General features: G+C 37.4%; 2 protein-coding genes and 1 long non-coding RNA gene across 13 annotated transcripts in view; 2 read left to right on the forward strand and 1 right to left on the reverse strand.

The window, feature by feature from the left end:
• Window positions 1-608, forward strand: part of LOC307157976 — a 53,198-nt gene extending 52,590 nt beyond the window's left edge. Inside the window, exons 3-4 of one of the 2 annotated variants that reach the window (XR_013821150.1) lie at window positions 167-203; window positions 385-608. This is a non-coding gene — a long non-coding RNA (uncharacterized lncRNA). The remainder of the gene's footprint in view (window positions 1-166; window positions 204-384) is intronic. The other variant, XR_013821151.1, reaches the window with a different exon arrangement.
• Window positions 609-2,241: 1,633 nt separating this feature from the next.
• bcap29 (B cell receptor associated protein 29) lies at window positions 2,242-18,456 on the forward strand. 5 transcript variants are annotated; one of them, XM_079870055.1, is made up of 11 exons: window positions 2,242-2,667; window positions 3,445-3,534; window positions 6,468-6,513; window positions 12,438-12,539; window positions 12,627-12,727; window positions 12,816-12,963; window positions 13,046-13,181; window positions 14,820-14,931; window positions 15,040-15,140; window positions 16,730-16,765; window positions 18,076-18,456. In XM_079870055.1, exons 4-10 carry the CDS (start codon window positions 12,448-12,450, stop codon window positions 16,763-16,765), a joined length of 726 nt encoding a protein of 241 aa, XP_079726181.1. In that variant the 5' UTR covers window positions 2,242-2,667; window positions 3,445-3,534; window positions 6,468-6,513; window positions 12,438-12,447; the 3' UTR covers window positions 18,076-18,456. The 5 variants fall into 5 exon arrangements, with proteins under 5 accessions (XP_079726181.1, XP_079726178.1, XP_079726180.1 ...); XM_079870052.1 differs by having other exon boundaries at window positions 2,334-2,442; window positions 2,529-2,667; window positions 16,730-18,456; XM_079870054.1 differs by lacking the exons at window positions 2,242-2,667; window positions 3,445-3,534; window positions 6,468-6,513 and adding an exon at window positions 11,739-11,894.
• Window positions 17,882-22,831, reverse strand: part of slco1c1 (solute carrier organic anion transporter family, member 1C1) — a 28,653-nt gene continuing 23,703 nt past the window's right edge. For all 6 annotated transcript variants that reach the window (XM_079870029.1, XM_079870027.1, XM_079870026.1 and 3 more), the window contains 3 exons: window positions 21,548-21,612; window positions 21,289-21,406; window positions 17,882-19,808 (listed from right to left, as the gene is read on the reverse strand). In XM_079870029.1, coding sequence (XP_079726155.1) covers window positions 19,568-19,808; window positions 21,289-21,406; window positions 21,548-21,612 — 424 coding nt within the window. In that variant the 3' untranslated portion in view covers window positions 17,882-19,567. The remainder of the gene's footprint in view (window positions 19,809-21,288; window positions 21,407-21,547; window positions 21,613-22,831) is intronic.

Below are 22,831 nucleotides of genomic sequence, written 5' to 3' on the forward strand. Positions count from 1 at the left end.
GATAAAAATGATCATTCTGGAAGAAAATTTCAGATGGCACTTAGAGGCTTTTGCATCTGAACTCTTCATATATATATATATATATATTATTATTATGTTTTTTATGTTTCCTTACAGAAGGAATGTGTTTGAACCATTACATCCCGAGCTCAGAGTCGTGTGACAGACATTGACTGTAATGATGGACTTCTGCTCATGGACAGGTAATGTATATGATGTGTGATTGTGTGTTTTACTGTGCTAAACATGTAGGTTCCCATCACTTTCTTTTTGAAGGGCCACTCCTTTGAAAAGCAAATGATGGGAACCGAAACGAGTGGGGAAGGGACGGGGAGTGACATTTTTTATATAATTTTATTTTTTTCTTCCCCTGTTGTCCAAAAGCATAACCGCTGCTGGTGACTGTGCCGGAAGCTCCGGGGGGAGACCGCACTGGTTTCCCCCTCGTTTGGACGCGCGCCGCTCACACACACACACACCACACACTCCTATCGCAGAGACCCGGCTGGGATTGAACCAGCAACCTCTGAACCGTGAGGCAGCGCTCTTACCTGTGAGCCACAGATCTCTTGTCTGTTCATGTGTAGGAACTTCTATTTCACTATTATCCTGAGAGTTTCCAATAAAGCAGTTAAAGTGAGATTTGATCCCGTGTCTTCATCAGTCTTGTCCTCTGAGAGTGTGTGTTTATCCACTCGCCCATCATGGATTTCACAATAATAACTGGTTTTTGGGACTCCTTGTCTAATGAGAACGATTGAAAGTCAGCAATAGTGGGATCTGAACTCAGGACGCTGTGATTGAAACACAACGCTTTCTCTCCTGAGCCACTGAGACTGCAGAGATGAGGAGCGTTTTCAACAGGTTTGATCCAGAGCTTTGTGTTAAATGATGAAGAACTTCAGCAAATGTTGGGCTTGAACCAGAACTTTCTGGTTTGAAAGGGAGACGACTATCCACTGAGCCACAGAGCCTGAGATGCACTGGTGATGTTAAGGTCATTTAGATTTGATCTTAACTTAAGTTGAGGAAAAGATGTTCATCGTGTCTGTGGGATTTGATCACAGGTCTCTGTTCCAGTGTTGTGCTTCAAAGGCACTCGTTTACCCATTACACCACTGAGATTCAGCTAATAAATGTGCTTTATCATCTCTTATCTTGTTTGTAGTGTAAAAACAATGAAAAGAAAAGTCTCTTCCACAGAGATTGTGTCGAACTCAGGGCTGGTTTGGTCTTTCACATTAGATTTAATTACTTTTTTCGTAGTTCAAACCATAAGACATACTTTTTGTCATTGTGGAAAAATACTCAATTACAATACTTGATAATCACTGATATTGCAAGGATTTGTAATTATATTTCACTCATTAACTGAGTAAACAAAAAGATCTGTTTATACAAAACTTTTTTGATTTGTTAAATTGCTTTTTTTTCTCAAATTGATTTTATATCCAAGCTTGTAATCGCGTCCTCCTGTGGTGATTAGAGTGAATTACACCGGTGTAAATTGATTACAAGAACTTTAATGTAAGGGTTTCGCCCTCCTGTGGTGAGATTGTGAATTTCTTTGAGTCTAATGAGCAAGTGTAAAATGAGGGTGAGAGCAGAAAAACATATGAACTGCCAATCAGAACTATTTACACTATCGATGTTGCGTCCTGTCTTCTGTTCAAATAAATATATTTGCAAATAAGTCAAAACACTTTGGCTTATTTGTGCTGAATTTTGTGAATTACACCAAAACAAATTAAGTCGAATGAATTTAAATGTGTTGCGCCCTCCTGTGGTGATTAGAGTGAATTACACCGCTGCAAATCGAGTTTAATGAATAAAATATAAGCGGTGTGAATCTGCAAACACCATGGTTTTAACCGTGAACAGAAAACGATAAAGAACACTTAAAAGATCTTTAAAAAACTTCACACTTAAACAAGCCACCCAAAGGGAGTGTTTTAGAAGATCTTTTTATCCCGATTATATTTGTGTTTGAGTGTCCTCCATGTGACTCTCAGATCAACACATTTATCTGTCTGACTCTTACCCCAGTTCATTTGATTTGAATCAGCTAGGCCTACCTGTAGACGCTAAGTTTATCTACTGGTTTAGATGCTGACAAAATCCCAGATTTGTTTTAAAATATATCAAATACACGTTGTGCCCTCTCCCCAACGACTGCCACTTTGAGTTTGGTGTTTCTGGTATTAATGCTGCTGATACACTTGTTGACCACAAGAGGGAGCCGGTCATCGCCTGTTTTTCATCTGTCTTACATATAACGTAATAAACTCTTTGTTTTCTTATGAGTTTGAAAATGTTAACGTAAACTAAACGTTTAAGAACTGAGTCAGTAACACAACTTGAAGTGGTTTTCAGTCTGTTGCTGGTGAGACACGACTCGTCTGGTAGAAACTGGTGCAGTTTGTCATTCGCTCCTCTACGGGCGTAAGTGCTTCACGTTCAGTGTTCACTGCGTTTGATCCTTGTCAACAACATGATGACACGTGATGTCCGTTCTGATCGTTTTACAGTCATAAAAGTACAGATCCTGCAGATGACAGCTCAGTGACAGTGTCATTCAACAGCACATATTCCAGCCCATCAGCAAAATCAACTGACACACATTGATTGCGATAATGGGGGAAATCGACAGTGTCACGCGACTCACCTGTAAGTAACTTTACGCATAAAGTGCTTTTCTCTTGTAAAGTCACTATCACGGATTATATAACAGTCCTCATTTGTATTTAAGTTGTTAATTAAGTTAGTATTGATGTATTATTCTTCTGATGTTAAATCAGTTTGCTGGAGTCACTGGTTGATGCTGCTCGACTGTTTACATGTTGCTCTATTTCTCAACTCACTTGTCAGACCTTTAGAAGAACAAATTAATCAGTAATTGTTGCTTTACCTTTAAAATGTAAATCTAAGTGATTCCTATAAAGCTTATAAAGTAGAATAATAGACAATAGGGCTTTTTATTTGCTGATGTTGTGGTGTCACTTTAGGTAACGTTAATAGTCTAATGGCCCTTACGAAAATTAACCATGGTTTTACTAAAAAATAAGGTTAGTAAACCCGGATAACCACATATTACCCATGGTTTTGCTACACTAACCATAGTTTAACTTTTATACAAATTGTAGGCTAATCAATCTGCCAAAAAACAACAAGGTTAGCTAGTTAGCTAGCCTATACTTTTACTATAACAAAACCATGGTTAATTGGACACTTTTACTCTAATATAACTATAAATTGTATATAGTTTTACAGTTACCCCCCCCCCCCCCCCCATTAGTTTTACATAAGTTATTTAAATTCTATTAACAAATTCTATTTTTGGGCTTAAAATGTGTAAATGAAGATTCTTAGTTCTGTTTTACAATTGAAAGTTTGAATATGCACTTATGGAGCAATGCCTTTGTTTATTAATGTCTTTCCCTGCAGAATGTGGGATGTGTTTGGACTGTTATACTCAGCCAAAAGAAGCATGTGGACAGACAGTCACTATAATGATGGGCGTCTGCTCAAGCAAAGGTAATGATTATGTTATTATTTCCTTTGTTACTGATGAAAAAGAAAGCTTGAGGACCGAATGAATGTGCTTCGTAGGGTAGTCAATCCCTACAGTTGTGGTTAGAATTATTGGCGTCCCTGGTAAATATGATAAAGATGGCTGTAAAGATAAATTTATCCTTTTGATCTTTCATTAAAAAAAAAATCACAAAAATCTAGCCTTTCATTGAAGTTAAAGAGTTGAAAGTGGGGGGGAAATCACATTGTGATGTTTTTTTCCAAAATACATTGGTCAAAATGATTGGCACCCCTAGAATTTGTTATGAGTAAAATATCTCTGAAGTATATTCCCATTAATATTTACATTTTTTTAGCACACCAGAATATATGTAAATATGAGGAAACACAAAGGCCAAATTCCCTTAATCATCCATTACAATGAGTAAAACCAAAGAATATAGTTCTGATGTGCAGCAAAGATTGTTGAGCTTCACAAACTAGAATGTGGCTGTAAGAAAATGGCTAAAGAATTGAAAATTCCCGTTTCCACCATCAGGGCAATAATTAAGAGCTAAAGATGTTACGAATCTGCCTGGAAGAGGACGTGTGTCTATATTGTCTTAATGCACGACGAGGAGGAAAGTTTGAGTGGCCAAAGACTCTCCAAGGATCACAGCTGGAGAATTGCAGAGATTAGTTGAGTCTTGGGGTCAGAAAGCCTAAAAATATCAAACAACCCCTTCATCACCACATGATGTTCAGGAGGGTTTCAAGAAAAATCCTCCTCGCTAATCCAAAAACAAGCTCCAGCATATTCAATTGTCAGATTGTCAGACACGACGGGACTGGATTCTGTGGTCAGATGAAACTAAACAAAAGAGCTTTTTGGGTTTGGTGCAAACAGGGATAAAAAGTACTCCATGCCCACGGTTAAATACACTGCTGGATCTTTAATGTTGTGGGCTTATTTTTGTGCTGGAGGTCCTGGACATCTTGTTCATGGTTTCTAGCAAATACCAAAAGATAAAAAATCAAAACCTGACGGCCTCTGCTAGAAATCTTATAATAGGTCGTGGTTGATCTTCCATCAGGACAACAATCCAAAATAAACATCAAAATCAACACAAAAATGTGTCACTGACCACAAAATGCCATGACCATCCCAGTCCCCTGACCAGAACCCCATAGAAAATGAGTAGAGCACCAACATGGATCTGGGAATCTGAAGGATCTGGAGAGATTCTTGTGGAGGAATGGTCTCTGATCAGTATTTAATAAAAGGGTGCGTATTTTGGAGAAAAACATTTATTTCATAATGTGAGTTTCCCCCCACTTTCAATTTCTTTTTACTTTAATGAAACGATAGATTTTAACAAATTTTTTGAATGAAAGATCAAAGGGATAAACAATGAAGATTAATTTTTTTTACAGCCATCTTTGATCATATTTGCCAGGCGTGCCAATAATTCTGACCACAACTGTAAGTGAAAGTTCAACTAATAATTGTCATCATTTTCTCACCCTCGTGTTGTTTCAAACCAGTATAACTCTTCTGTGAAACATAAAAAAAGATACTTTGAGAAATGTGTCATTGACTAGACTTGATTGTTATGTCCAAAAATCAGAGTAAAGGATTTAATCGCTTTAAGATGTTTAAATGACACAATCAAACCTCTTCACTCCTGTTTACAATGCAATTTTCATTATTCTGATTATTCACTAAGAATTGTGGTTATTTTTACCGCCATTATTCACATACCCCAGTGCACAGCACAAATGATAAGCTCATCATCTACTTGCGTCAAATGCAAAACACATTTCTATGATGTATTGGATTTTTACTGTGATCCGCCTAAATGTCTTCATGTTAATGTTTTTGACCAACAATACACAACATTACATTCGTGTCGTGCAACGTTGTCAACATGAACTCAGTTTCTTCAGCACCCCAAAAATGTGACGCTGCCTCCTATTGCTGTGGTTACAAATCTGTGCATGACATCTCACTAGTGTCCATCACAAGCACATGTAGGGCTGCACAATATATCGAAATATCGCAAATGTATATATCATGATATGCATATCGCAACGGCTTGCAATAACTGGGGTCATGAACTAAAGACAAAGAGAAAATCACTCACTGCTCTTGTCTAAATAACTTTAGTAGCTTTAATAAGAATCAGTATATATTTAATTCATAGAGTGAAAACTAAGCAGTGTTTTATTTTTACATTTGATTATTCAGTTTCTGTTGTTAAATAACCCTAATGTAGGCCTACCTAAACCCCTAAACCCTGAGGTTTACACTGATGTTAAAATAACACTTCTTATGCGACAGTAAAACACTGATGTTCACTTTCAGGAGTTGTAGGGATGTTTTCTTGCCACAAAAAGAATATGAAACACGCATGTAGGTTATATCATTTTAAATATATTTTAAAGAAAATTTAAGTTTATTTTACACACTTTAAGCATTATCGTATCGCATATCGAATATCGCATTATTTAATGAGTTATCGCATTTTTCTTCAATATCGTGCAGCCCTAAGCACATGCACACTTTGGTCAGAGTGGAATAGATGCGACTGAAGGGTTTAGATGCATACGCCACGTATTTTACTATGATTATTGTTACTACATTTGATTAAAGAATTATTTACATGAGGTAAAGTTTATTCTCACTAATGGCATTATGAGGGTGCCTGTAAAAGTAGTAATTGTTTTATTTTCTCCATCCAATAGAAGTCAGTGGTCATTAAAGCCCATTGAAACAAAAATATCTTCTTTTGTGTTCCACGTCATGCTGGTTTATAATGACATGAGGGTGAGCAAATGATGACAGAATTTACATTTTTGGGTGAACTTTCGGTAACTGTTTAAGTTTTATTTACTGTCCTACAACACATTGAGAACCGGATGGAGAGATTGTAAAACATGTTTTTTTGCGTCCGCAGAATCACAGAGACAGATTGAAGGCCATAACCTCGACTTCTACCGCATGTGAGTCACACAGCATTCATTCAGCAGTGAAAGCTGATGAACACAGTTGAGTTCAGGAGTGTGGAGCACAACATACACCAGATTAATAATAAGGCATCAAGTAATGCAGTGTGAAAAAACATACACACTAAAATGTTCTTTCTATTCAGTGTTCTTATAGTTTGTGGCATGAAACACATGAATGTAATTAGAAGTTTCATCGCAACAAAACTGCAAAGAAGTTTGATCAAGCCAAAAATGAGTATTATTGATATTGAGCGTTTGCAACGCCAAGGGAAAGCATGAACTGATAAGAATGTAAATGTGTAGCTTGAAATGCAATGTAAGTCGCTTTGGATAAAAGCATCTGCCAAATGCATAAATGTAAATCACTGAAGTATAATTTTTGAATTTGTTTCACATTGTAGTTTTAGACACATTTACACCCGTCAGGATGTTTATATGAACTGATGTGATGCAGTTTACACAACCATGCAGTTAATAGAAACATCCTATTGTGCTCAAACTTACTTAAATTATTTTTTTACTTTTCCAATTTTTTTTATTTTTTTGCAGTGTGTGTGTGCGCACTGCTGATGAATGTATATATGTCAATTAAGTGTTAGACAGTTTTAAATTCTGTTTTTAAAGATTTTTAGCATTTTATTATTAATTATTTTTTTTGAAAATGTCTGCAATTGCTTTTCCTCAAAGTATACAAACGAACAGTTCTTGTTGTGAGATGTTGATGGTCCAGTGGTCAGAGCTCATGGTGTGAGAGCTAAACCTGACGTGGGAGACCAGGGTTCAAATCCCCATTCTGCTCTTCCTCTAAATGGGAGTGAAGATTTTTGGGGAAAAAATGGGATTTTTTAATAAAAAAAAAAGATTTTTTAATAAAAAAAAAAGATTTTTATTAAAAAAAAAAAAATTAAAAGCTTTTTTCCCCTTCTTTGCACCTCCTCCTCTCTTCATCTCTCAGCTCTGTGTTACTGCCCCAGGTTTGTCCGAGTCTCTGTGTTACTCCGGTCCGAGTCTCTGTGTTACCGCCCCAGGTTTGTCCGCCGGCCCGAGTCTCTCACTGTTGTGTAGCTCATCTGTTTTACCGCCCCAGGTACTTTAGCCAGTTAGTCCGTGTTTCAGTTGTGCTCAGTTTTCTGTGAGCCTCAGGTCTCCATCTCTTCCATCACGCCTCTTGTTTGGTGTACCGCCCCAGGTACTTTGCTGTTGCCTCAGCTTTCTTTTCTCATGTTTCCCACATGATGAGGTGGGGTTTGAACCCATGCCTCTATCGTAGCCTTGTCCGCAACCAACGTGTGTTTAGCCATTAGTGCCATCGTGGCTTTCACGTTGAGAGAAGCTGTTTGGGGCAGTTTGTCTGATTTAACGACAACAATTAAACCTTAGCAATAGTGGGGCTCGAACCCAGAACTCCAAGATTAAAGCACAACAGTTTATCATCTGAGCCACTGAGTCTAAGGTGTCGATGGGTGTTTCGGATGGTGTTTTATGGAGACCTTCGTGTTATAGAATAGAAAAAGCTTTTGCTGGGTTTGAACCCATGTCTTCATTGCAGTATTATCTGCAGGTAATGTGTGTTTAACCACTGCACCATCATGGCTCTCACGTTTGGTTCAGGAGTTTGGATCATCTTTTTGGATGTACTATGTAACGCATGTAAAAGGGGGATTTGAACTCGTGACTCCAAGATTAAAACGCAATGCTTTATCTCCTGAGCCACTGAGTCTGAGATACTGAGGGGTGTGTTGGGCTGAGCTTTATTGAGGGCTTTGGTACAGAAATATATAGTGAAAATATTCTTAATGGGTAATAAATTTAATATAAGCAGTAATGGATTCAAACTCAGGACTCCATGATCTACAACGGTACGCTTTACCGCTTGAGCCACTGAATCAGAAGAGAAAACTGATGTTTAGGATGGGTTTTTCTTGAGAGCTTTGTGTTAAATAATGGGAAAATGTTTGGGACTTCATCCAAGAACCCCACATATGAGAGGCAAGTGATTTACCACTGAGCCAGACTTTGTGAACTCCAAGCTGGTTCAATTCTGTTGATTTTTAGTTTATCTACAGCATTAATGTAAGCAATAGGGGGATTCACAGGAAACTTGTGTTTTATTTTCTGAAGCCACTAAACTTTATTTGGTCAGTTTGCATTTGGAAACAGTCTTGATATACTTTGTTGGGTATAATGCCCACAATTAAACACAAGCAATAATGAGATTTGAACTCAGGACGCCGTGATCAAAACACAACGCTTTCTCTCCTGAGCCACTGAGACTGCAGAGATGAGGAGCGTTTTCAACAGGTTTGATCCAGAGCTTTGTGTTAAAGGTATAGTGGAGGATTTTTTACTTCCGGGTGGATCACCTATACTATTGGTCCTCCTAATTGTCAATCATTCTGGTGAATCAATCAAACTTATTAAATAAGTGGAGAGGGCGGGTCTTATCTAAAATTCGGAAAGATCCTCCAGTATACCTTTAAATGATGAAGAACTTCACCAAATGTTGGGCTTGAACCAGAAATTCCTGACAACTATCCACTGAGCCACAGAGCCTGAGATGATCAGATAAGGTTTTTTAAGGTCATTCAGATTTGATCTTAACTTAAGTTGAGGAAAAGATGTTCATCGTGTCTGTGGGATTTGATCACAGGTCTCTGTTCCAGTGTTGTGCTTCAAAGGCACTCGTTTACCCATTACACCACTGAGTTTCAGTTATTAAATGTGCTTTATCATCTCTTATCTTGTTTGTAATGTAAAAACAATGAAAAGAAAAAGTCTCTTCCACAGAGAGTGTGTAGAACTCAGGGCTGGTTTGGTCTTTCACATTAGATTTAATTACTTTTTTCGTAGTTCAAACCTTAAGACATACTTTTTGTCATTGTGGAAAAATACTCAATTACAATATTGATAATCATTGATATTGCAAGGATTAATTATACTTCACTCATTAACTGATTAAACAAAGATATCTGTTTATACTGAGCTGTTCTTGATGAATAACTTTTTTGATTTGTTAAACTGCTTTTTTTTCTCAAGTTGATATTATATCCAAGCTTGTAATTGCGTCATCCTGTGGTGATTAGAGTGAATTACACCAGTGCAAAGCGAATCTTAGAAATATATGTAAGGGTTTCGCCCTCCTGTGGTGAGATTGTGAATTACATTGAGTCTAATGAGCAAGTGTAAAATGCGCTACACTTCTGCAAGAGGGTGAGAGCAGAAAAACATATGAACTGCCAATCAGAACTATTTACACTATCGATGTTCCGTCCTGTCTTCTGTTCAAATAAATATATTTGCAAATAAGTCAAAACACTTTGGCTTATTTGTGCTGAATTTTGTGAATTACAAGTCCAATGAATTTAAATGTATTGTGCCCTCCTGTGGTGATTTTAGTGAATTACACCATTGCAAATCGAGTCTTATGAACATAAAAGGGTTTCACCCTCCTGTGGTGATTTTAGTGAATTACACTGTTGCAAATTGAGTCTAATGAAAATGAAAGGTTTCGCCCTCCTTTGGTGATTTGTGTGAATTACACCATTGCAAAAATTACACCGTTGCAAATCGAGTCTAATGAGCATAAAAGTGTTTCGCCCTCCTGTGGTGATTTTAGGGAATTACACCGTTGCAAAAATTACACCGTTGCAAATTGAGTCTAATGAACATAAAAGTGTTTCGCCCTCCTGTGGTGATTTTAGGGAATTACACCATTGCAAATCGAGTCTTATGAACATAAAAGTGTTTCGCCCTCCTGTGGTGATTTTAGGGAATTACACCATTGCAAATCGAGTCTAATGAACATACAGTAAAAGTGTTTCGCCCTCCTGTGGTGATTTTAGTGAATTACACTGTTGCAAATTGAGTCTAATGAACATAAAAGTGTTTCGCCCTCCTGTGGTGATTTTAGGGAATTACACCATTGCAAATCGAGTCTAATGAACATAAAAGTGTTTCGCCCTCCTGTGGTGATTTTAGGGAATTACACCATTGCAAATCGAGTCTAATGAACATAAAAGTGTTTCGCCCTCCTGTGGTGATTTTAGGGAATTACACTGTTGCAAATTGAGTCTAATGAACATAAAAGTGTTTCGCCCTCCTGTGGTGATTTTAGGGAATTACACCATTGCAAATCGAGTCTAATGAACATAAAAGTGTTTCGCCCTCCTGTGGTGATTTTAGGGAATTACACTGTTGCAAATTGAGTCTAATGAACATAAAAGTGTTTCGCCCTCCTGTGGTGATTTTAGTGAATTACACCATTGCAAATCGAGTCTAATGAACATAAAAGTGTTTCGCCCTCCTGTGGTGATTTTAGTGAATTACACCATTGCAAATCGAGTCTAATGAACATAAAAGTGTTTCGCCCTCCTGTGGTGATTTTAGTGAATTACACTGTTGCAAATTGAGTCTTATGAACATAAAAGTGTTTCGCCCTCCTGTGGTGATTTATGTGAATTACACTGTTGCAAATCGAGTCTAATGAACATAAAAGTGTTTCGCCCTCCTGTGGTGATTTTAGGGAATTACACTGTTGCAAATCGAGTCTAATGAACATAAAAGTGTTGTGCCCTCCTGTGGTGATTTTAGTGAATTACACCGTTGCAAATTGAGTCTTATGAACATAAAAGTGTTTCGCCCTCCTGTGGTGATTTGTGTGAATTACACCGTTGCAAATTGAGTCTTATGAACATAAAAGTGTTTCGCCCTCCTGTGGTGATTTTAGTGAATTACACTGCTGTGAATTACACCGCTGCAAGTCAATTCTAATAAACATAAAAGTGTTTCAGCCCTCCTGTGGTTATTTATTTATTTTTTGTAAATTGCATGGTTGCAAATCAAATTTAATGAACATAAAAGTGTTTCACCCTCCTGTGGTGATTTGTGTCAATTACACCGTTGCAAATCGAGTATTATAATCGTGTTGGATCAGCTCTGAAATCTAATAACTTTCAGAAAAATGGAAAGACAAAATAAATTAATTATCAGATTATCACATTTCACACAAAATTCACAAAATAAGTTTTTATTATTCACTGAGAAGCTTTCATTCTTGTTATTCATCATCATTTCCCCATGCATGCATGATTGTTTTCTGTTCTTTTTGCCCATTTCTGTATTTTCTTAGTAATTATAAACATTATATTATAATATTTTTTTGTTGATAAACATTTATATTCGATTATATGCGTATTCATTGTTGTCTGTTTAAACATGACATGATCGACAAGAGCTCGTGCACGACGCAAAGCGCGCGCTCTAATGACGTCACTCGAGTGAGACAGCAGTACTGCTGTGTTTGTTCGTAGTTAGTTTAGTTTTCCTGAATTGTGTCGTTCGTCTGAAATTTCCTTGAAGATTTCCTTTATACGTAGGTGAGATGCAAAACAGTTCGCCTTTCTGCTTCTGCGGGTGGTGTCATGTTTTCTTTTTATCTGCTTTTGAGTTTTGAGTCTTGCTCAATGTTCATTTCCTGTTCGATCGTATATTTACATTTAATATGCATTATAACACTTAAGCATTTGAACTACATATACAAAATTATCTGCAGTGCGTTCTACTAACGGCACTATATTGAGATATTATTATTATTATCTATAATGTTTTGTGATTGTATGTTTAAATGATTTGTGTGTAAAAAAAACACATGAGGCGTATATGCTTCCTGGTATTGAGTCAAACACAGTGTCAAAGTGTGTGTAAGTGGAAGAGGCAGGAGGAATGTCATTGAACAAGACCTTTGATCCGAGCATAATGCCTTAAGAAGATTAACTGAGATTAATAACAGCCTTGATTAGTAAGGAATTATGCATTTGTTTTTTCAGTTGTTGATAATCTGGTACAGCATTTTCTAAACTTACGTTCATGTATAAATAAAATACTTTTTACATTTCTTTATTACATTTTTTGTCATGCAGCTGAAACAAAATGACGTTGCAGTGGACTGCGGTTGCTTCCTTCCTGTATGTGGAGATTGGTGTCCTTGTCATCTTCTGTCTACCTTTCGTCTCTCCGCAAAGGTAAAATATTCCAGAGCAACGAGCCCGTCTAATCCATGTGTATGTTTGCCGTTGTCCACTTGCTCTTATTGATGTCCACGTTTGCAGATGGCAGAGGATTTTCAACTGGCGCATCTGGGACCGTCTTTCCCAGTTCTGGAACAAAGGCTTTCTCACCATGATAGTAATCCTCATTGTTCTCTTTCTTGGTATGTCATATTCTGTTTTTAATGCCATGTCTTAAAGTGAGATTAGAAATGACCCAAATGAATCCATCTGTGCTGTAATCTGCTGCAGACGCCCTGCGTGAGGTGAGGAAGTACTCGAACGCTGACCAGGCCAAAGACGCCAAACTGCACCCCAACATGTTTGACCACATGCACATGAAGCTCTTCCGAGCCCAGAGGAACCTCTACATCTCTGGCTTCTCGCTCTTCCTGTGGCTGTACGCGATTTTACACATATGACATTGACCGCTGGCAGCTTGTCTTGTGATTTTGACCTTATATTGGTGCTCTTTCTCGCAGTGTCATGAGGAGAGTCATCACTCTGATTAACCAGTTGGCCGTGGCCCTCGGCACCAGTGCTGCTCTGCAGACTCAGGCTGAAAGCGCCAACAAAGCTGCCAAGAAATACATGGAGGACAATGAGATGCTCAAACAGGTTAAAGGCCTTTACCTCATTTTGTGTTCCCAGTCTGATTATGCTGTATTAGCACCAAATATCGGGTGAATCTGATTGATTGTAGGCCTCACTGATCTGAGCTTATGCACCTGTTTACACCTGGTATTAAGATGTGTTTGCATCAATCCGATCACAAGTGGACGACACTAAATAAATGGGGTCTAAAACGAACTAGAGCCCTGCACGGGCCTCAAATCTAGGCCCGAGCCCGGCCCTGGCCCGAGACGCTCAGGCCCTAGCCCGACCCGTGTCCGACAGCTCATCAGAATTATCAGCCCGAGTCCGACCCGAGCCCGTTTTTTTTTTTTTTTTTTTTTCTTCACAGCGGCAGACTGCCATTAAAATATGTTCGTTTTGTTAGTTATGTTTCTTTTCTTTTCATTTCTTTATTAAGCTAATTTAGACAAATGTTGGGAGCATTTAAAAAAAAAAAAGACGACCAAGCAGCCGAGCCAACAGCGAGTAAAACATGTTTGATCAATTTAGCCTCTCAAATCAACGCTAATACTTTACTTAGCTACAATAAAATCCATAGATGTAAAACACTTCAAGCATATCACACAGACAGTTAGTTTAATGTTTATTTATTAAACCACAGTGAGTAATTTTTTTTTGAAATACTGAGGCAGGCTCAGGCTGCTCGCAACAGCGCTCGCAAACGAAATGAGCAATAGTCAATCTAAACAAATTAAATAAAATAAATAAAAAACAAACTTGCAGGTTATCTTACCTCAAAAATGCACCACAGAACATGGCCATTCTTTTTTCCAGTAGTTTCCAACAGTTAAACGAAAATAAAGTCCAATCGAACGAAAAACGAAAAACATCAGAAGTTTCCAACAGTTAAACGAAAATAAAGTCCAATCAAACGAAAAGTTAGAATAGTCTCTTACAGAGCATCGTGGAGAAAAAGAATAGCATCCACAGTGGAAGATTTTAACCCAGTCCTCTCTTCTATCACTCGCGATTTTTCTCTTAATATTCTCCATTATTTGCACATGAGGTGAATCGTTGGTTGCGCTGACGGGAAACCACTTGTGTGTGCGCGTGCGTGCGTGCGTGTCATGTCAATCATATGTCAGTGTAAATAATTATAAGATTATTAAAGTTATGAGGTTATTAAATGTCTTTCTATGTTTGTTTTTCTATCGTCGACGTCAGTTTCTCATATTTTTTTTTTTATTAATGTCTAAAAATATAAAAAGAAGGATAACTCAAAAAAGGCCCGAGGCCCGGCCCGCATGTGAACTATGACGTGAAAATTGGCCCGAAGCCCGGCCCTAGGGGCGTAAAAAAGTCGGGGCCCGTCGGGCTCGGGCTGAAATGCAGGGCTCTAAAACGAACCTTATATCTGCAAGTTGAATTTAAAAAAAATACTAAAGATATTGTTTGATAAGTGCGATCTCTGATTGTAGTCCTTGAAAAGCAAAAAAGTAGTGCTAGAAAGTCCTGGAATTTCTTTTTACAGTATCTGTAAGACCCTGGACTTCTGCTTTTTGTAGCAGTCCCTCAGTGTGTTTATTTATGCTCATGAGGAGGAATTAAATCAATGTGTGTGGCGAAAATCCTTCTGAAAGACCCTTGAGTAACAGAAGGACAAACCGTTGTCTTCCTCAGGCACTGGTGGACCCTAAAGGAGAAGGAGGGAAGAAACAAGATACTGAAGAGAACAAACTCCTGAAGAAAGACGTGCAGAGACTGACAGAGGAGCTGAAGAGCAGCGCAGATGGTGAGCACAGGCCTTACTCTCAACACTGATCCTAGATTACACTTACAATCAAATGAATCATCTGGAAAACAGCAGCTCTGTCAGTTACAGCGGTTTGCTTTTCTGTAGCTCTGAAAAAGTCCAAGTCGGATTTAGATGCCATGAAGAAACAAACTGAAGGACTAACCAAAGAGTACGACCGTCTCCTTCAAGAGCACCAGGAGCTTCAGGTAAGACCAACCGGATGATATTAGACAAGCAAACATGAACTAAAACCATAAATAAATGATATTATACAAGCAAACATTAACTAAAACCATAAATAAACACTTTATTTTACTGTGTCCTTAAAGGGTTAGTTCACCCAAAAATGAAAATTCTGTCAGTAATTACTCACCCTCATGTTGTTCCAACCGCGTAAGACTTTCGTTCATCTTCACAACACACATTAAGAGATTTTTGATTAAATCTGAGAGCTGATCACTCCTCCATAGGCTGCTAGGTGACCGAAACTTGCTGGCCCAGAAAAGTTATTAAAGAGATCGTTAATATAGTCCAAGTGACTACAGTGGCTTAATCTTAAGTATATCAAGAGATGAGAATACTTTTTGTGTGCAAAAACAAACAAAAATAACGACTTCATTCCACTATTAATTTCCTTCTCTCTGGGCCTCGTAGTGTTTTTGCGCTGGGTGTCTGTGTTGCACGTCAACACGCATCACACACATGACCAGCTTCGGCCAATAGTGAGCCTACGTGGTGACGTGTAACACAGACGCGCTGCGCAAAAACACTACGTGAACCAACTAGAGGCCCAGAGAGAAGGAAATGAAAAGTGGAATAAAGTCGTTATTTTTGTTTGTTTTTGCGCACAAAAAGTATTCTCGTCGCTTGATATACTTAAGATTGAGCCACTGGAGTCACTTGGACTATATTAACGATCTCTTTAATAACCTTTCTGGGCCAGCAAGTTTCAGTCCCTTAGAAGCCTACGGAGGAGTGAGACAACTCTCAGATTTAATCAAAAATATCTTAATTTGTGTTGTGAAGATGAACGAAAGTCTTACAGGGTTGGAACAACATGAGGGTGAGTAATTACTGACAGAATTTTCATTTTTGGGTGAACTAACCCTTTAATACATATGTTAGATGTACCAGTAAGTTATGCATAATTACATGCAACTAACCCTAAACCAACCCCTATTCCAAACCCTATAAGAGCACATTGATAATTAATATCATTAGTACCTAATTACACTGTAACACAGACTCCTTAGAATAAAGTGCAACCAAGTATTCATTACTTGACGTAAACATTAACTGTAATCAAATAAAATGGTTGCCAATGCAACATTCTCATTTTCATTTACTTCTAGAAGTACTAAAATAACCTTAAAAATGAGTATTAAAAAAGTAATAATGTCAAAAACACAATACAATTACTAAAACTTTACAATTAAAAAGAAAACAAAATATAAAAACAATCATTCAAAATATTGACACAAACTATAACAGAATCTTGACGCTAAGATAAAAATGCAAAGTAGTATTGGCTAGATATTTTAAATCTATATTGTTTTGCATGTTTTAAACAACAATACTGTATGAATACTTCCATGCTTCAACCTTCAAAATATTAAAATGAACAGTAGATGAGTAATTGATAAAATCAGACAAATACTGGTCATTTATAAATGACATTATATAGTCTCACCAAAATAGTGTGCATCCTGACAAAATAGTGATTTGTGCTACGGAATATGACGACCAAGAACAATACAAAATTCTTGTTAACAACTTTCCTTTGTCTCTTTTCTAGAATCAGCCGGACAGTGGAGACAAAAAGGATAACTAGGCAAGTGGACACAATGGAAACCTGTATGATAATCACTCACCTGGTAGCATGACATGAAAACTGTCTCTGAACCACTTATGACATCACATCCTGTCAGGTTACCTGCTCACCACACACATTTGTAGTAGCGGTTTGGCTTTGATACACATCTCTAGTGTTTTGATGTTCTGGCTGATGCGGGGCAGCGCTGTTTTTTTAAGCTCGTCTCCAAAAAACTGTATCCGCACACTCGTTTTAGTGAGGTTATTTAGTGAATAAGCCATATTAGACTGATGTTTGCATGTTGCTTTGCTTTACCTCATGTTGCCTCTGCTCGATTCTCTCCCTCGTTTCATTTGAAAGTGCATATTGAACCAGGCTGTCGTGCAAGATCCAGAAACTTCCCACATGCCAACATGAGTCATAGTAGCTGTATCAGCAATATCACCAACAAAAACAAGTTTGTTGACACAATGCATCAGATTGCAAGTGGAATATACATTACAAGCTGCGTTAGTCATTTAAATCAACTTTAATTAAGAAGAATAAAACCATATACACATAAACAACAGATAATAAGAAGTAAATGCGTCACAGTGAGACCATTTCCGGGCCGAGCAAACAGTCTGTTAGTGAGCGGTTAGTGTGTTTGTTCTGGAGTCTGGAGAGGTAGGTCAGTTACACCTGAGTTCAGTCACTGTTAGTTAGTTGTTAAACAAATGCAGACGCCACATATGAAGATTTCCCCGTCCAATAGAGAGATCCATCTTTTTGAGTCCATTTGAGGTAGCTGTTTCTGTGCTACTGATGCTTAACAATTAAATCTCACAAAACATGTCCAGGCCATATTTCACCACAAAATCAAACTATATTATGTGTAGCAAAAAATAATCCATTTAGATATTATATTTTTATTATGTCTCAATTAAGCACATTTTCCCTTCAGTTAAGTAAAAGAATATGTAATACATTGATTTGAGTGTAATGCAGTAATCTAATCTAATGGAAACAAATGCCCAGATGCATTACAGTAATTAGAATCAATTTCTTCATGCACAATATAACTTGCAATTTTGATTTGAGGAGTAAATCTGACCTGGGCATGTTTTTTTTGTGGTTTACTCTGTTTTTGATGAAGTCTGAATATTTGAATTCATTGTTCACCTATTCTAGTCGCAGAACAACAACCAACATTTTACAATGAAAACATTTAGACTTATGGGAAGATTAAAAGACTGAAAATTACCCTGCGCTGTGAGGCATAAAAAAAAGAGAAATCTGTCGCCTACATGTAATGTGATTTTTTTTTTCTTTTTTTTTCATTTACTAAGAATAAGCAGTCACCCACCATGTGGGTGTTCGAAACCATGCTGTCGATGCGCTGTTTATGATGCAAACATCTTCCACACTCGCGTCCTCGACAAAGGAGACAGGAACATTAGGAGAATACCTAAAATTGCTATGCAACTCTGATTAGAAATGTTATTTCTAGATTGTATGGTTGGCCGATTGCTGACTTGGTTTGAAATGTCTTAAAAGAAGGGTTATTTATGCCTTTGCTGTAATGGTATCTTCCTGTCAAATATAGCTTTTTTTTTTTTAAATAATAATATTGTAATATTCTTCTAATGGGTGCAAAATCACCTGCTTAAGTGCCTCAGTGAGTTGTTTACATTTTGCTGTGATTATGATGATTAAAGTGAAGAACGGTTGTCATTGATGATTGTGCATCTTTCTTCGTTCTTTGTTGTAAATCAGTTTTTTTTTTTTTTTTTTTTTTACACATTATCAGGATATTCACTTTTAAGTATACAAAAACATCAGCAAATAAAATGATGTACTAACTAACGTAAAAGCAATAAATGCCACTCGTTTTATTTGCCTTACAAGTCACAAATAAAAATCCTTTCCTTGGTTGTGGACAAAGGAACATTTTCTCCAGCGGAAACCAGACAACGATTCATACAAGTATATAAAAGAATAATTATTTGCAAATTTGAGGAACAATTGATTGAACAACCTGAGAATAGACCATGTTGACCTTTTCTTTCTCGTGCTTTTTGTGTTTTTTTTTTTGTTGTTTTTTTTTTTTTTTTTTTTTGGCACAGGAATGCACCCGTTCACACGTAACAACACACACGCACAACATTTCTCACAGTGACATTGCACAACATCGATCATGACGATGATTACTTACATACCCATGACATCACACACCTGTTTGCAAGCCCACAGTTCTGGACCGTTCCTCACGTGTTTCTTAAAAGGGAGGAACTGCTGTCAGGTGACATGTAAAAGCACAATGGTGAGCGTTTCGTTAACGGCACGTTACAAACAAATGAGATGCAATTTGACATCCACCAACATACTCAACCTATAGCCTGCATGGCGAGGCCTACCTATATTAAGCACACAGTGTTGTGGTCAACTGTTTCAGGCATCTATCTGTGTGTATGGCAGAAGAGAAAGTTACAAGCAGACGTGGTCATGTTCCCACAAGGTATAATCTTGTTATTCCTCGTAGGGCCTGTGCACGATGATGGCTTAGATGAGAGGAAATCCAATGTTTCGTTTCCTCTAGGAGGGCGTCTGACGTTAAGATACTTCTAAAAGCATCTTAGCGTTAAAGACAGTAGTAAAGACATTCTTCTTTTTTTTTTTTTTTTTTTAACCCAAAACAGCATGTACATTCAAGAAATAATTCTACTATATCAAAACAACAGATTTTTTTTCTTACTTCACATCATTTACATGGGTCCAATAGAAAGTGTAACTCGTATAAACAGGCCCTGTTGCTCCCTGCGCAGGCGAGTACATTGTGCGTCACAGACGCGTCTCCCGTTCTGGGTCGTAATCTGTGGTCCGCGGGCATTGGTCCAAGTTACAGCTGTTGTTTTCCTCTTTCCTGAGAGCCTGCAGTTCTCCGGCCGCGGCCCCCGTGCCTCCGTTCGCGAGCGTGTTGTGCTCTTGCCTCTGAACGTGCCGTCGTAACACCACCAGCCCAAGCGCACACAGGAAGAAGGAAGCTGTCCGTAAGCCCAGCGTCAGGCCCAGATATGCTATCCTGAGCGATGGACAGGCAAAACACAGGATAATAATCAGATGACCACAATTACACACATGGACATGAACACATGATCTCTAAAAGTGATGTCCGGAAGGGACTTTTTTGTTTTTAATGACCCTACAAGTTTGATCCATGAGGAAAATATTTTAGATTTTTTAAATATTTTAAACAAAACACTAAACTTGGTTAAGGTACACTGTAAAAAAAAATATCCAGTTATATTAGCGATTAAAAAAAAACTGGCTGGTACGGTTGCCAGAGATTCACCGTAAAAATACAGTGACAATGTTTGCAGTTTTATAGGATGCCTGTATAATTTACAACTAATAACCATATATTACATTAAGTGATATAAATGTTAATTTATCTACACTCATTTTTTTTTGTAATTTTAATAGGAAAATATTGTAATGCTACAATAAAAACATTAGTTAACTCTAAGTTAGTTCATAAACTGTGAAAAACTGTAAATGTTTTAACATCACATTACATGTCATTCAATTTTATGGTTTCTGCAAGTAAAAACTATGAATTACCATATAATTTACAATAAGAAATCCCTGTTACACACATCACATATGATTACGGAAATGAAAAAAATGATCCAATGTTCAAAGTTATAGTTAGCTATAAAAAATACCAGAGAGGAGCTTATTAATTGTAAATTATATATTTATGTTTGAATACATTTGTCATGAAGACTAGTGTTTATGAAAAGTATCATATGCGTAATTGAGTTGTAAACAAACATTTCCGTTTTTATTTGAGTGTAATTATTATATCTGAAAAATAGCAGTTGAATATAATAGTTTGGGCTCTGTTTTTAATTTTAAAGGGTAACTCTTGCCAAAATGCAATCTAGGGTCTTTTTGTTAATCTACCCGAGGCAAACTTTCCTGTAAAAGCATAATTAGGATGGAAACGCCACTTTTAAGTTTGACCATATTTTCGTTTTCGGTCAAATTGCCTTTTGAATGGGGCACTTTTATGATAGCATCAAAAATCACTATTTTTAAAACACTAAGAAGGCTCGACACAACATGAAACTGTGCTTGAAGTATCACCAGGGGCTCTACACATGAACTCCAGCATTGAGAACATTGTTTGTGTACACAGAGTTTACTAAAAAGAAAGATTTTGAACAACTCACTGTGTTTCCGTCCGCCGGCATTTTAACAGTCAAAAATAGTCGATTTCCGAATGCGAATGAACCGACTCTGAATTTTAGTATTGTTTCTTATATGAGGATCCTTTTTCAAATACAAATGTCAATATTGATTTTCACTAGCGAGCAAACAACAAATTATCCGTGAATTTATATGGAACTAAGCTTTAGGAGCTTTCCATCTTTACTCTCCTCCCTGTTCGGAGATTTGACAGAACTTTTGCATCGGCCCAAAAAAAGTTAGTAGTATTTCTACTTTTACTTATTCCAACCCTACACAGCACAGCAAACATAAGTGGATCCAGCCGATACCTGTAGGCAGTCGTGTTGTATATTCGACAGGCTCCTCTTCCGCCACATTTCTTGTGACCCCATTTCAGACAGGTGGTGTCTATGATGGCTCCAAAGTATATAGGAGCTGGTATTCCAGCTGCAGGAGGAAAAACATTCAATACCATATACTATTTGCATCACTCTTGCTTCAAAACATTTCATCATTGCCACTGTGACTAAAAAATGATTCGGCAGAAACGTCAGTGTCAGCAACACCAAACACCAAAGCGTCTCTCACCTAGAGTACGTGTTGTCAGCGTGTGAAAACCCAAAGCTAAGGACTTCAGCTGAGGTCTGATGCATCTGTTGATGAAACAAGAACGGATAGATTATCCTTTTAGAATAATATGAAGACACGTTCAACAGACTTACAAGAAATATGACATATCGGTCTCTATATAACAACAACAAGAAGATACAGCAGCTAGGACCTAATATATAATACTGCTAATAAATAATAATATTTATAGATGATAAACACTTATTCTTTGAATTTAGAAATTAAAAAAATAACAGCATTAGCTAATTAATCAGCTTGCAAAGTGATGTATTGCTAAAAATTAAGCAATGGATATTACAAGTTATATCCATTTTTATGCCTGCACCGAAGTGGCAGAAATATAATTACAATAATAATAATAAAAAAAAAAACTTTCAAATAACAGTTGTGTGAGTTGTGAATGATTAGGCCAGTAACATTTATTATAAAAAGTTAATAAATTAAAAGTAGGCTTGATTTTGATTTCATATGAACCCTAACTTTTATGACAGTAATGGTGGATGTTGAACAAAAGAGTCCAGAATGATTTCTATTCTACTTTATCCACAGTAAAAGTGTGTTTGAAATAACATGCACTGATGAATTATGCATAAAGACCAGGAACATTTATTATGAAAATAAATATACAACGTAGGTTGAATTTATTACATACAACCTTTATGACGGTAACATTTCGAAACAAAAGAGAGCAGTATGGTTTCTACCTCACAACAGCAATATGCAGATTACTTTGTCCAAAGTAATCACGTCTTCCCTTAAAAGCCACAGACATGCAGGAATTTTTATTTCCCCACACTGAATTGGCTAACCTAATTTAGCCCGAGGGAGGCCGAGCATTCCAGCGGCGTCAGCTGACTGAGCTTTGGGGAAAATCTGACAGTCCTCGGTGCTAAAGCTTTTCCTTTTAAGACACAAGTCTGATTACTGAACTTCACAAGTGACCATAAACTTGTCTCGACTGATTTTGCATTCAATCGAGTGACAGTTTCGACTGGCCAACAGCCCTCGACTAAGACGTGGAATAATGAGGGGGAAATCATTAGCACTGCCGGCACAAGCCGTCGGTTTTCATCTGTAATCTGCTTGAACTGAGGAAAACAAACACATGACTGGACGACCTTTCTGTTTTCAGCAAATGTTCACTTTCACAAGACTTCATATGTGCAAAGCCGGGACAGCTCTTGGGATAAAAGCGTCTGCCAAATGAAAAAAAATGTTCAAATAAAATCATCAAAAGGCCAT

This window comes from Squalius cephalus, assembly GCF_949319135.1.
Source record: "Squalius cephalus genome assembly, chromosome: 4".
NCBI classification, from domain to species: domain Eukaryota; kingdom Metazoa; phylum Chordata; class Actinopteri; order Cypriniformes; family Leuciscidae; genus Squalius; species Squalius cephalus.

Bases quoted from the DNA above. Each gene is read 5' to 3' on its own strand.
- bcap29 (XM_079870055.1), top strand. From the start codon at position 12,448: ATGACGTTGCAGTGGACTGCGGTTGCTTCCTTCCTGTATGTGGAGATT. The intron at 14,932-15,039 runs GTGAGCACAGGC...GCTTTTCTGTAG, and splicing joins GCTGAAGAGCAGCGCAGATG to CTCTGAAAAAGTCCAAGTCG. The intron at 15,141-16,729 runs GTAAGACCAACC...TCTCTTTTCTAG, and splicing joins AAGAGCACCAGGAGCTTCAG to AATCAGCCGGACAGTGGAGA.